This window comes from Vigna unguiculata, chromosome 1 (genome assembly GCF_004118075.2).
Source record: "Vigna unguiculata cultivar IT97K-499-35 chromosome 1, ASM411807v1, whole genome shotgun sequence".
Classification (NCBI taxonomy): Eukaryota; Viridiplantae; Streptophyta; class Magnoliopsida; order Fabales; family Fabaceae; genus Vigna; species Vigna unguiculata.
In genome coordinates, this window is record NC_040279.1 from 593,945 (window position 1) to 607,433 (window position 13,489).

The 13,489-nt window shown below is 28.4% G+C and overlaps 2 protein-coding genes across 2 annotated transcripts; both read right to left on the reverse strand.

The window, feature by feature from the left end:
- Nucleotides 1-743: 743 nt before the first annotated feature.
- On the reverse strand, nt 744-2,646 carry LOC114193617 (berberine bridge enzyme-like 22). The gene has a single exon (XM_028083488.1). The coding sequence runs from the start codon at nt 2,430-2,432 to the stop codon at nt 852-854; it is 1,581 nt and encodes a 526-aa protein (XP_027939289.1). The 5' UTR covers nt 2,433-2,646; the 3' UTR covers nt 744-851.
- Nucleotides 2,647-8,932: 6,286 nt separating this feature from the next.
- Nucleotides 8,933-10,699, reverse strand: LOC114193606 (berberine bridge enzyme-like 23). The gene has a single exon (XM_028083478.1). It carries the CDS (start codon nt 10,565-10,567, stop codon nt 8,960-8,962), a length of 1,608 nt encoding a protein of 535 aa, XP_027939279.1. The 5' UTR covers nt 10,568-10,699; the 3' UTR covers nt 8,933-8,959.
- Nucleotides 10,700-13,489: the final 2,790 nt, after the last annotated feature.

The following is a 13,489-nucleotide window of genomic DNA, read 5'->3' on the forward strand; positions in this document are numbered from 1 at the left end:
TAATAAAATATTTTAAAATTTTATTACTTTATTTTTGTAACTTATAAAAAAAAATATTCTATACAGTAAATTTCTCCCCTTTATAAAAAAATGTTTGATTTTCGAATGGGGTAAATATAAGAAGTGCGCCATATATGTGTATTTAAAAGAGCAAACACTGCTCTGAAAAAAAAAAACAAAAAATCTTTTAGTTTTCGTTCTGCTTCTCTATTGTGGTTCTTTCCCCAAAAGTCCACACCTGTATCGTGATTCTTTTCCTCTATTCTATGTTGTGTCGTGGTTTGATTGATTTGGTGTCTGAAAAATGGGCAAATTATAGGAACCAAGATCTTCTCAATGATCAAGCTTGGTGAAGCCAGAAGGTGTGGTTTTTCCCATTCATTGTCCCGTATTCTCTGTTTTTTTGTGTAATTAATTTTTGCCATTCATTTAATCTTTTGCTTTTTATTATAGTAATTTTAAAAATGTTGATTAGTCATTCAATGATCTACACATGCCGATTTTACCTATTTTACCTATCGTCTTTGCTTCAGTATCATTATAGTCGTTTCTGAAAATAGTTTCTAATGACATCACCAGAATTTGTATTATTCTTCAAAAAGTTATTCTCAAATATGAATAGTCCCATCCCAGTTTTAATGTGATTTATTGTTTTATTTTATCAGAAAATGTCATGGTAGTAGCTTATCTTTGGTGTGGAGTTTTATGCTGCTAATAAGGAAGAAAAAGGAAATGAATGAACATCTAGGAAAGGAACTAAACCACACATCTTATTCAAGTATGTTCAAGTATAACACAAATGTTCTAGGTTCTCCCAATAATGTCATGCATGCACTTTATTTAATAAGGATTTAATTTAGGAGAGGAATACTTTGTTCATTCCTGAAAAAATTCTGGGGGTCAAACTTTGTCTTAATCTGTGCCAATCTCCTAAAGTTTCCCTTAAAGTATTTCTCACCCCAAACACAAGCCATTGAGTAGCTTGTGTTGTCAAGCAGGTTTTGGCCTAAATCAAGATCCTTATAATTGAAATATGCAGCTCGTGGAGATTTTGACACATATGGAGTCATGTAGCTGTAAATCCTTTTAGCCCAGTCTAGATGCCTCTTGGATGCTTCGTAGCCATTCCCTTTCCATTTCACCAAGTATTGTATGTTGTACAAGTTCCCCTTCCTGTGGGGAAAAGGGGTTTCAGATTCTGAAATTTCATTCATTCTACCACCATAGGGTTCCAATATCATCACGCTTAATGCTTCTTCTTCCTCTACAAGCATTTTCCAAGCTCCTTCTAGGCCAGATTTTGGTATTGGCTCAGTTACAAAGTCAGACTTGGCCTTGAAAGGGTCTTTATTTGTGGTGGTTCTGTTGAGCAAGAGTTCTAGAGGGTCGTGTATATTGTATCCAGCAATAAACATAAGTGCTTGAGACCAGTTCATTTCAATGCAGTCTTTGGCCTGCAATCCCAATTCTGGGAAACTCTGATTCATCAGTGGGATCAACCTGTCTACTCCTCCCAGAAACATAGAGGTGAAGAGTGCTGTGAATGTTTTTGACTTGTCACCACTGTTTTGAGCTACTACTCTAATGACAAGATCCTCAGGCAATTCAGGTGCAATGTATTGCCACCTGTGAATCAGATTGTTGGCTCCTTCTTCCACTGTTTTGAAAACATTGAAACCTGTAACAATAGGTGGGATTCTGACCAAGCTGATCTTCCATGCAAGGATGACTCCAAAACTAGTAGCACTACCTCCTCTTATGGCCCAGAAAACATCTTCTCCCATTGATTTTCTGTCATGAATCTCCCCATTTGCATCAATGATGTAAGCATCAACAACATGGTCTGCAGCCAGGCCATGTTTTCTCAATATAACACCCTGTCCCCCTCCACTGATCAGCCCTCCTATCCCTACACTTGGACAGGTTCCTGCAGGGAAACCATGCACTTTACTAGCCTTTGAGATTTGGTAGTAAAGTTCACCCAATGATGCTCCAGCCTGAACCCAAGCTGTTTCATCAGCAATGTTAACTTGAATGGAACGCATGTTGATGAGGTCAACCATCACAAATGGGACCTCACTGAGGTACGATAGCCCTTCATAATCATGGCCACCACTTCTGACTCTGAGCTGCAACCCAAGTTCTTTGCTGCATCTGATGCCTGCTTGAATTTCTGATTCATGGAAAGGTGTTAGAATCAGAAGAGGCTGCTGCATTGAGGAATTCACCCATCTCGGGTTATGTTCCAATGCTTCAAAGACTTGGGGATATTGTGATGAGGATTTGGTGAAGATTATTTTGTCGACGGATGCAGAATTGCCATCAAGTTTTGTTATCAAGCATTCCTTGAATTTCTCCTCAACCAAGGTAGAAGCTGCAGATGAAGATGAGATTGGAAGAAGCAGTATCAGAAACACTGCAAGATAACTCATCTGCGTGCTTGCTTCTCTACTTTTGGTTTATTGAGTTATCATGTTTCATAACTCAAACACATTTATATAGATACACATGTGGAGTTCATGTTCACTTGAAAACATACTTGGAAACGTAGGATAATTTTGATGCTATTTTTGTCACAAGTTGGAACAGTTGTTGATTTCACTCTGTGCATGATGGCTGCTAGAAAAGGAAAACGTAAATATAATTAAGACATTGAAATTAAATGATTAAGAAGTATTTGTAAAAATGAAAGATACTTGGAAAGAAATAAAGAGGACTAAAAAGTAAGCAAAAATCAATAGAAAATGTTAATATATTTTAAATTGAACGCAGTCAACTCATTGATGTTCTTGTTTAGGTTGCTATGGTAATATTTATAATTAGTTTGCCATGACTGAAGATGGGGTGTGTTTAGATTTATTATTTTGACTTAATTGTATTTTATAAGTCTTTTTAAAAATTTGGGTAAGTTGTGTTTTGGTTTTTTGAATTTTAAATTAATTTCTAGTTCTTGTAATATAAAGAGTTGTTTTAGTAAGATTATTTTAAATGTTACAGAAGATTTCACTTTCTCAAATAGACTCACATTCCATTTAAGAATATTCCACTTTCATATTTAATATATGGCAATTTATTTTTATTTTTGTATTATTGTTAAAATATTTTATGTCTGAGCATAAATTAGAACAGGCTTCTTTCTCAGTTACTGAAATAAAATAAAAAAAGGAAGAAGTTAATTTTACATTTCAAGAACGGAAACAAATTTATTTTAAATATTAGTGACCAAAAATATAAATGAGCCTAATTTTTGAAATTAAGCTTTATTATTTTATCAATTAAATGAATAAAATTAAAATTGTGTAGGAACATTTTTTAAGTTCTCTAATTGTATCATTTTTTGTTTTTGTGCCTGGTAATATTTTGTTTTGGTTCCTATAACTTCTGATTACTTTTTTTTTTTTTTAATTTCTGCTGTCACTTGTTTAAGAATATTCCCCGAAGGTTAAAGTAATGATGATAATGTAATAAGGAAAAAGAATTTATATATTAATGTACATTTTTTAAAAGGATAATTAAAAGTTTGATTAAAAAATTAATTTTAAATTTTGTATATAGGAATCAAATACATTTTTTAGAAATTTCTTATTATTTTTTATATGTCATTAAATTTATTAATACGTGTATTATTTATCTATATATAAAGAAAAAAAAATTATGTCCTTTTTTTTTACTTTTTAACCTTCAAGTTTTCGTTTTTTTAAAATTTAATTTTTTCTAAATTTAACCATTTTTAAAACTTTAAATGTTTTTCTCAAAGAAAACTTACATACTAAATAAACAAAAATCATCTAAAAATTGTTTAATGATTGTAAATTTAATTGTTCATAGCATGAAATTTAATTATACATTTTTTAAAAGGATAATTAAAAGTTTGATTAAAAAATTAATTTTAAATATTTTTTATAAAGTATATAGGAAACAAATACACTTTTTAGAAATTTCTTATTATTTTTTATATTTCATTATTTCATTTAATTTATGAATACGTGTATTATTTGTCTATATCTATATATCTATATATCTATATATAAAGAAAAATTTTCTTTTTGGTGTCCATTTTTTATTTTTAACATTAAAGTTTTCGTTTTTTTTTTAAATTTAACTTTTCTAAATTTAACCATTTCTTAAATTTTAAGTATTTTTCTAAAAAAAGTAAAACTTATATACTATATAAATAAAGATCATCTAAAAATTATTTTTATTTATTTTTATCATTATAATTTTATTACTATTTTTATCATAAAAAACAAACATTGTAGCACATGTATTTTCATGTATATAATAATATTACATACATGTGTTGTGTTTTCATGTATATAATAATATTATATTGACATTTTTCTACGCACAAATGTTTTGTGTTTTAAAAGTGCATTAATGATTTTTTAGAATTATACTAATATTTTGGATAAATTCATATCAAGTTTTTAATATAATATGTTATATTTATTTGTTATGTTATATTTTTTCACTTACTTTTTATTTTAATAATACAATAACTTGTTTTATTGTTTACAAATATAACTTAAATGATCATTTGTATAAATAAATTTGAACATTTAAAATGGTAAGAATAATTATAAAGAAAAGTACCTAATAGAGTAAATTTTTATATGTCATTTTTACTTATTTGATTTCTAGAAATGAAATGTTAAATATTAAGTAATGTTTGTATAAATATTTATGATATTCTCTTAAAGTTATAATGCACTTTAATAAAAATATAATATTCTATACAATTTCATCCTTATGTTTGATACTTCTTATTTTGAAAAATCTCATTAAGTGAGTTAAATTCAAGTTCAATATAAATAATTTAAAAGTTAAATTGAAATCAAATGAATACCTATATTCTGTAAAATAAAACTAATTTAAATTAAAATAATTAGATGTACTAGTCTATTTTAAATCCATATTTTCTAAATTAAAGTTTAAATGTTTAAAATTTATTTATTTAAGTTTATAATTATATATTTATTTACAAATTCAGTTTTTATGAAAACTTTTGTTATACTTTTATAAACAAATTAAATTATTAAAATTACCTTTTCTATATTTAGTTAATAAATTTAAATATAATGCACTGATTTTTTTTCCTTCTTTTGTGTGTTTTTAATATTAATTTACTAAATTAAAAAAATATTTGAATTATATTTATACATTAATAATAAATTATTTTTATAATTTGTTTTAGTATTATTACTACTATTATTATTTTATTGTTAACATTTTTTTTATTAATATGTATATAGTATAAAAGTTGATTTTAATAAAATATAAATGGGTATATTAACTATACATGCAAAAGTATGTATAACAATATATATATATATATATATATATATATATATATATATATATATATATATATATTAATGGTACAAATTGATATATCATGAGTTATTTGTAAATATTTAGTACAAGATGACTTTTTAGAAGTGATAGTCGTTTAAAAATATTGAGATTTGATTATTTTAATATTAAAAGGTTTTGGTTTAAATAGAATTGTTATAAACGAGTTTCTTTATTTTTAAAACACATTATCTCTCTATAAACCACTTTTCTAAAGCTTTATAATTTCTTTCTTCTTCTTCTTCGCTACTTGTTTGTTTAAAGATCAAAGACCGCTAGGGTGATCCTCTTGGCGAACAACTCTTCCTTTCTGTCCGATTAGTTTCTTCAACCGTGTACGTTGAACTTCTGCTCGTTTTCATGTAGGTCTTCTCTGTTCTGGCTTGGATGTGATTCTTCTTTGGTCTTCTTTGGTTGCATGTGAGGTTTTAACTCTCCTTATGAGTATTTGTTGATCAGTGATCATGATGGTATGTCCTGATCATTTGTGTGATGTTCCTTTATGTAGATAGAGCATCCTGTGGAGTTAAAGATGTTTTGGTGTTTTTAAAGAGCTATATGGGCTGCCTTTTGTAAGTGAAGAAAACTAATTTTAGTTTTGCATGTTGAGAGTTATTAATTAGTGCTATGAACTGTGAATGTAGTGTTTTAAGTTGTAAATCTATATTTCTTTGCTCTGTGATGTTGAATTGCATGTGTACTTGTAAAGTGGTAAATTAAATTGTATGTGAGTGCTTGCTTTGATTTTGAATATGTGTAGTATGTAAAATTCTTCATGACTTGTATTTCAATTGGTGAAATGTTGTAAATTAATCATTGTACTATTGAGAATACCCCTTTGAGAGTGAATTGGGTAATTTGCCACTGGTTGAGCCAAGACATACGAGTTTTGTGATAATTGAAGTGTTTGAACATTGAGACTTAGCTAGAAGAATAGTGTTAAATTACTCAAATCAAACTCAAAAGGAGAAGTAGAAATTTCTGATCAGGTCGGGCGCCAATGAGATAGTGGCTCCTTTGAGTTAGTCGTTGTTGGGCGACTCCAAAGTTAGAGAGTTCACTTACTTGGTGTCGTCGGATGCCAAAAAATCAAGTAAATCTTGGTAGTTATAGGGGTCCTCTCACTAGCGACTATGGAACTCACTAGGCGCCTAGGCTGGCACCGAGCGCCACTCAGTTTTTCTGGTTTGTGTCATCTTGGGAAAATTGAATTCTCGTTTCGTTAACTGTCAGATCGAACTGAAATTTTGACAACAAATTCTAGACAAAGGAATTATTGCTTTGACCAGTTGTGGTATCTTTGATTACAGGTCATTAGTTAGAAAAGTTAGTTTCTTATGTTTGTCCTATTTTAGGTTTCCCTTTTTAGAAAGAGCACTTCTTATTTGTGGTATTGGTTTGAGTTGGAATAAATTAAGGTATCTGGTTGTTTATAGAATTTTTTATCGATTCTTTAATGAATATGCATGGATATAATGATGTATGAAACTATGATGATGATGGACATGTTAATGGTTATGAGCATGTAGGGAAATATATGACGATTGTAATTGATCACGAATATGATGCTTGATATTTGGAATTTGACGTGGAATAATGTTTGTGGATGAAAGTATGATTTTGACGTAATTCCAGAAATCTTGTAGAGAGATTCTATGGTAATGTTCCTTTAGTGTATGGATTGATGTGAGGAGTTTGTACTAGAGGTTTATCCTGATACTCAAATACCCATTCAAGACTCACATAGAGTAGAATGAGTTATGTGGTGAGAGAGACAGAAGGTCTTGTCATTAAGAACGACCACATGGTTCTTATGACTGTTAAAATGACTAACTTTGTGTGTATCAGCTCAGGTAGAGCAACTCAGGTCGAGTAATATTCTTTTTATTATCATACATGCAAAAATCACAAAGAATCATACATCAATGCCTAGATCCAAATAATTGAGTTTAAAAGAGTCTTTGATTACATAGTTTATATCTGTATGATTGGTTCTAAGGCATTGTAATGTGATACAACATGTTATTTTTTTATATATGATATTCATTTTGTACATTAGCTTACCCTCTTTTGTTTGTTGTTTGTAAGTGTTGTGTTCTTCTTTTGCAATGATCACCTTATTGATGTGAGCAGACAAAAATAAAGGTGTAGAGGCATCGCTTAATGTTACGGAGTTGGTTGTTTGGGCGTTGAACGATGTTAGATTATGTTAGGTATAGTTTTTTGATAGGATCATAGTATAATAGCTTGATAATGTACATGAGTGATAATACTACATTCTTATCTGGTAAGACTATACTAATATACAATATATATTGAATGATCTGTTTTATTTTTTTGAATATTTACAATGATCTGTTTTATTTTAGTAGTGTTATGCTATTAAAACGGGATGTTAGATTATTAATGTAAATTTTACATATAATTTATATATTAATAATAAATAGTGATATATTAATTACACATTAATAGTAGGTTAAATATATTTTTAGTTTATAAAATTTGATGCAAAATTAAAATTTGTTTTTGTCCAAAGATTTTATACATTTTAATCTCCAACAACATTAAATTGAAAAATGAATGATTAAAGTCATTTTAATCTAATTGCGTTAAATGTGTTTTACAATTAACATCTAAATAGGAATATGTCAAATAACACCTAAATAACTCAAATATTACCATAAAATTTAGTTTGAAAACTTAAATGTATTAAAATTTCAAAAAAGAAAATTTTATTTGTCCCTATTTAAAGAATTAAAGACATATTTAATTAATTATATATCTTATGATGATTAGTTGTATATATTAATGGAGTAAATATAAGGAAGAAGGCGCCATAAGTGTATTTAAAAGAGCAAACAGTGGTCTGTAAAAGAAAAAAATGTTTTAGGTTCTCTCTTATGCTTAGGTTCTGCTTCTTCTCCCAAAAGTTCATACCTTTCTCGTCGTTCTTTTCCCATTCCTATATTCTGCAATTCTCCTCTATTCTATGTTGTGTCGGTGCAGTTTGGGTGTTCTTTGTTGTGTGTCTTCTTCGTCCCATATTCTGTTTTCGCGACTTAGGTTTCATTGATTTGGTGTCTGAAAAATGGGCAAATTATAGGAACCAAGATCTTCTCAATGATCAAGCTTGGTGAAGCCAGAAGGTGTGGTTTTTCCCATTCATTGTCCCGTATTCTCTGTTTTTTTGTGTAATTAATTTTTGCCATTCATTTAATCTTTTGCTTTTTATTATAGTAATTTTAAAAATGTTGATTAGTCATTCAATGATCTACACATGTCGATTTTACCTATTTTACCTATCGTCTTTGCTTCACTATCATTTTAGTCGTTTCTGAAAATAGTTTCTAATGACATCACCAGAATTTGTATTCTTCAAAAAGTTATTCTCAAATATGAATAGTCCCATCCCAGTTTTAATGTGATTTATTGTTTTATTTTATTAGAAAATGTCATCGTAGTAGCTTATCTTTGGTGTGGAGTTTTATGCTGCTAATAAGGAAGAAAAAGGAAATGAATGAACATCTAGGAAAGGAACTAAACCACACATCTTATTCAAGTATAACACAAATGTTCTAGGTTCTCCCAATAATGTCATGCATGCACTTTATTTATAAGGACGAGCATTTAGGAGAGGAATACTTTGTTCATTCCTGAAAAAATTCTGGGGGTCAAACTTTGTCTTAATCTGTGCCAATCTCCTAAAGTTTCCCTTAAAGTATTTCTCACCCCAAACACTAGCCATTGAGTAGCTTGTGTTGTCAAGCAGGTTTTGGCCTAAATCCAGATCCTTATAATTGAAATATGCAGCTCGTGGAGATTTTGACACATATGGAGTCATGTATCTGTAAATCATCTTGGCCCAGAGTAGATACCTCTTGGATTCTTCGTTGCTATTCCCATTCCAATTGACCAAGTATTGTATGTTGTACAAGTTGCCCTTCCTGTGGGGAAAAGGGGTTTCAGATTCTGAAATTTCATTCATTATACCACCATAGGGTTCCAATATCATCACGGTTGATGCTTCTTCCTCTACAAGCATTTTCCAAGCTCCTTCTAGACCAGTTTCTGGTATTGGCTCCTTCACAAAGTCAGACTTGGCCTTGAAAGAGCTTTTAGGTGAGGTAGTTCTGTTGAGCAAGAGTTCCAGAGGGTCGTGTATGTCGAATCCAGCAATGAACATAACTGATTGAATCCAATTCATTTCAGTGCAGTCTTTGGCCTGCAATCCCAATTCTGGGAAACTCTGATTCATCAGTGGGATCAACCTGTCTACTCCTCCCAGGAACAGAGAGTTGAAGAGTGCTCTCAATTTTTTTGGCTTGTCACCACTGTTTTGAGCTATTACTCTAATGACAAGATCCTCAGGCAATTCAGGTGCAATGTATTGCCACCTGTGAATGAGATTCTTGGCTCCTTCTTCCACTGTTTTGAAAACATTGAAACCTGTAACAATAGGTGGAACTCTGACCAACCTGATTTTCCATGCAAGGATGACTCCAAAACTAGTAGCACTACCTCCTCTTATGGCCCAGAAAACATCTTCTCCCATTGATTTTCTATCATGAATCTCCCCATTTGCATCAATGATGTAAGCATCAACAACATGGTCTGCAGCCAGGCCATGTTTTCTCAACATGACACCCTGCCCCCCTCCACTGATATGTCCACCTATCCCTACACTTGGACAGGTTCCAGCAGGGAAACCATGCACTTTACTAGCCTTTGAGATTTGGTAGTAAAGTTCACCCACTGATGCTCCAGCCTGAACCCAAACTGTTTCATCAGAAAGGTTAACTTGAATGGAACGCATGTTGATGAGGTCAACCATCACAAATGGGACCTTACTGAGGTATGATAGCCCTTCATAATCATGGCCACCACTTCTGACTCTGAGCTGCAAACCAAGTTCTCTGCTGCATCTGATGCCTGCTTGAATTTCTGATTCATGGAAAGGTGTTAGAATCAGAAGAGGCTTATTTGATGAATTCACCCATCTAGGGTTTTGTTCCAATGCCTCCAAGACTTGGGGATATTGGGAGGAGGATTTGGTGAAGAGTATTTTGTCAACGGATTCAGAATTGCCATCAAGTTGGGTTATCAAACATTCCTTGAATTTCTTCTCAACCAAGGTAGATGCTGAAGATGAAGATGAAGATGAAGATGAGATTGGAAGAAGCAGTATCAGAAACACTGCAAGATAACTCATCTGCATGTTTACTTCTCTGCTTTTGGTTTATTGAGTTATTATGTTTCATAATTCAACACATTTATACACAAATATATCTGTAATACATGTTCACATGATGAAAATATAGGATAATGCTGAAGCTATTTTGTCAACCAGTTGAAACAGTTGTTGATTTGACTCTGTCCATGATGGCTGCTATAGAAGTAAAACGTAAATTTAATTAAGACCTTGGAATTAAATGTTTAAAAAGTATATGTTAAAATCTAAAGATGCGTGAAAGAAATAAAGAAGATTAAAAAAAGGTAAGCAAAAATCAATAGAAAATGTCAGTAAATTTAAAATTGCACGCAGTAATGGAAAATTCATTGATGTTCTGTTTAGGTTAATGCTGTAATGTTTATAAGCATAGATGTATATAATTTTAAAAATTATACTCAAAATTTATATATTTAATTATTATTGCTACTATAATAAAAATTAATATATAATTTAATTATTAATACTATAAAAAGTTAATAATATATATATATATATATATATATATATATATATATAGCTACAAAATAAATCACACATGAAATATTATTTTGTGAGTAATTTTTTTTATAACTTTTAAAAATAAATTTATTCTTTTACTATTTTATTTATATAACTATTTTTTTTAATTTAAGATGAAAAATAATTTATCATGATACAGTAAAGTAAAAGATCGAAAGTTGTTAAGAGAATAATTAATCTATAATTAAAAATTGGCTATGAAATAATATATAGTACATTACTTTTTCTTTTATATTCATAAAAAAATATAAACAAAATATTCATGAAATAAAAAAATAATGTTAACTATTAAATAAATATTTCATTATCAAGTTAGATAAGAGATTTATTTTTTTTCTTTAAAAATGAACAATGTTAATTATTAAATAAATATTTCAGTATCAAGTAACACAAGATTTCTTTTTTCAAAAAATAAAAAAAAATACAAGAACAAAAATAATAAATTTGTTTCTAGTTTCACTTTTTTATTTCAATTAAGAAAGAAATCAAGTGAGATAGAGATAATTTAAATTTGTGAGAAAAATAATAAAAGAAAATAAATAATATTTAAATAAGTATTTTTTTTATTATTTTGATTTTATATTTGAGTATTTATTATCATAAAATATTGTATTTTATAAAAAAAATTAAAAATATCTAATTTAATTTCCATCCATTTTTAATATATACTATAATTCAAAAAAAAATTAAAAAATTAAAAAATTAGTAATATACACATAATTTAAAAGTTTTGAGTACCATAACACCTATCCCTTAATGATCCGTCCTGTTTATAATCATAACTGATGTCATTTTGGATATATTATTTTGACTTTATTATATTTTATTTAGTTTTTTAAAAAATTGGATAACTTGGCTTTTGATTTTTTGAATTTATAATTAATTATTTTAGTTCTTTGTAACCTAAAAGGAGTTGTTTTAGTATTTTATTTTAAATGTTATTAAAGATTTCACTTTCTCAAATATGCTCTACCTATATTCTATTTAGAAGATTTCACTTTCTTAAATAGGCTCAAGGTATCATTATGAAATTTTTGACATTCCATCTAAGATTTCACTTTCATTTTTAATGAATTCTGTGTTCTTTATATGGCATTTTTGTTTTGCTTTGTATTATTGTTAAGATATTTTATGTCTGAGCATAGAATTAGAACATGTTTATTTCTTTGTCATGAAATAGAAACAGAGAGTTAATTTTACATTTCAGGAACGGAAACAAATTTATTTTTAAATATTAGTGATTAAAAATATAAATGAACGTAATTTTTAAAATTAAGCTTTATTATTTTAACAATTAAATGAATAAACTTATAATTGTGTAGGAACATTTTTTAAGCTCTCTAATTATATCAATTTTTGTTTTTGTGCCTGGTAATATTTGTTTTGGTTCTTCTAACTTCTAAACATTTTTGTTTTTAATTTCTGCTCTCAAATGTTTTAAGAATATTCCACGAATATCGACGTGGTTCTTAATGATGATATAATATAATAAGGCAGAAGAAAATGGACATTTATAAGTAAAAAGACATTTTGAAATTACAGTAAGAACTAAAATAAAATAAACACATAAAATAGTTAATTAAATTAATAAAATTAATAATATGAAAACAAAATATTGTTAAAAAGTAACAAATAGAAACTTAAAAATATTGAACTGAAAATAATTCAATTATAGAAAATATATTTAATGTATAATTGTTTTAATTTTTCAAATATCTCAATAAAATAACATTTGTAGGAAAAATATCTCACATAAGAATATTATAAGAATGTTATAGAATCTCGACTTTGTTGATAATGATGATAATATAATAAGGAATAGGAAAAAGACATTTAGGAAAAAAGACATTTGAAATTAAACTAAGCATTAAAATAAAATGAACACTTAAACATTATTAATATAGCTTCTCTTCTTTTAATTGATTCAGAATTGGAAAGAGATTATCTAAATTCTAACCATTTCAAATTTGCCTTAAACTTCACGAGTAATGATGGGTATTGATATCTTATTTTTTTATTAATTAATTAGATTGAAACACTTGTCTTGCAGGTAAAGGAATTATTAAATAAATAAAATAATGTATAACACGAAATTGTAAAATAAGTAATTTAATTAACATAATTAATAATATGAAAAAAAACATTTAAAAAAGTAACAAATAAAACATTTAATACAAAGACCTGAATAATGATATTTTAGAATTGATAATGATTTAAAAACAGTGAGATTTCATATTATTTTAATATTAAAAAGATTTAGTATAAATAATTTTGTTATAAATGAGTTTCATTATTTTAAAACACATCATCTTTTTCTAGAGTTCTTTGAGAGTTTGTTCATTTGTTTGAAGAGCTCAAACCGTTGGAGTGATCCTCGAGGCAACTCTT

Excerpts from the sequence above, each read along its gene's own strand:
- LOC114193617 (XM_028083488.1), bottom strand. The coding sequence starts at position 2,432 with ATGAGTTATCTTGCAGTGTTTCTGATACTGCTTCTTCCAATCTCATCT.
- LOC114193606 (XM_028083478.1), bottom strand. The coding sequence starts at position 10,567 with ATGCAGATGAGTTATCTTGCAGTGTTTCTGATACTGCTTCTTCCAATC.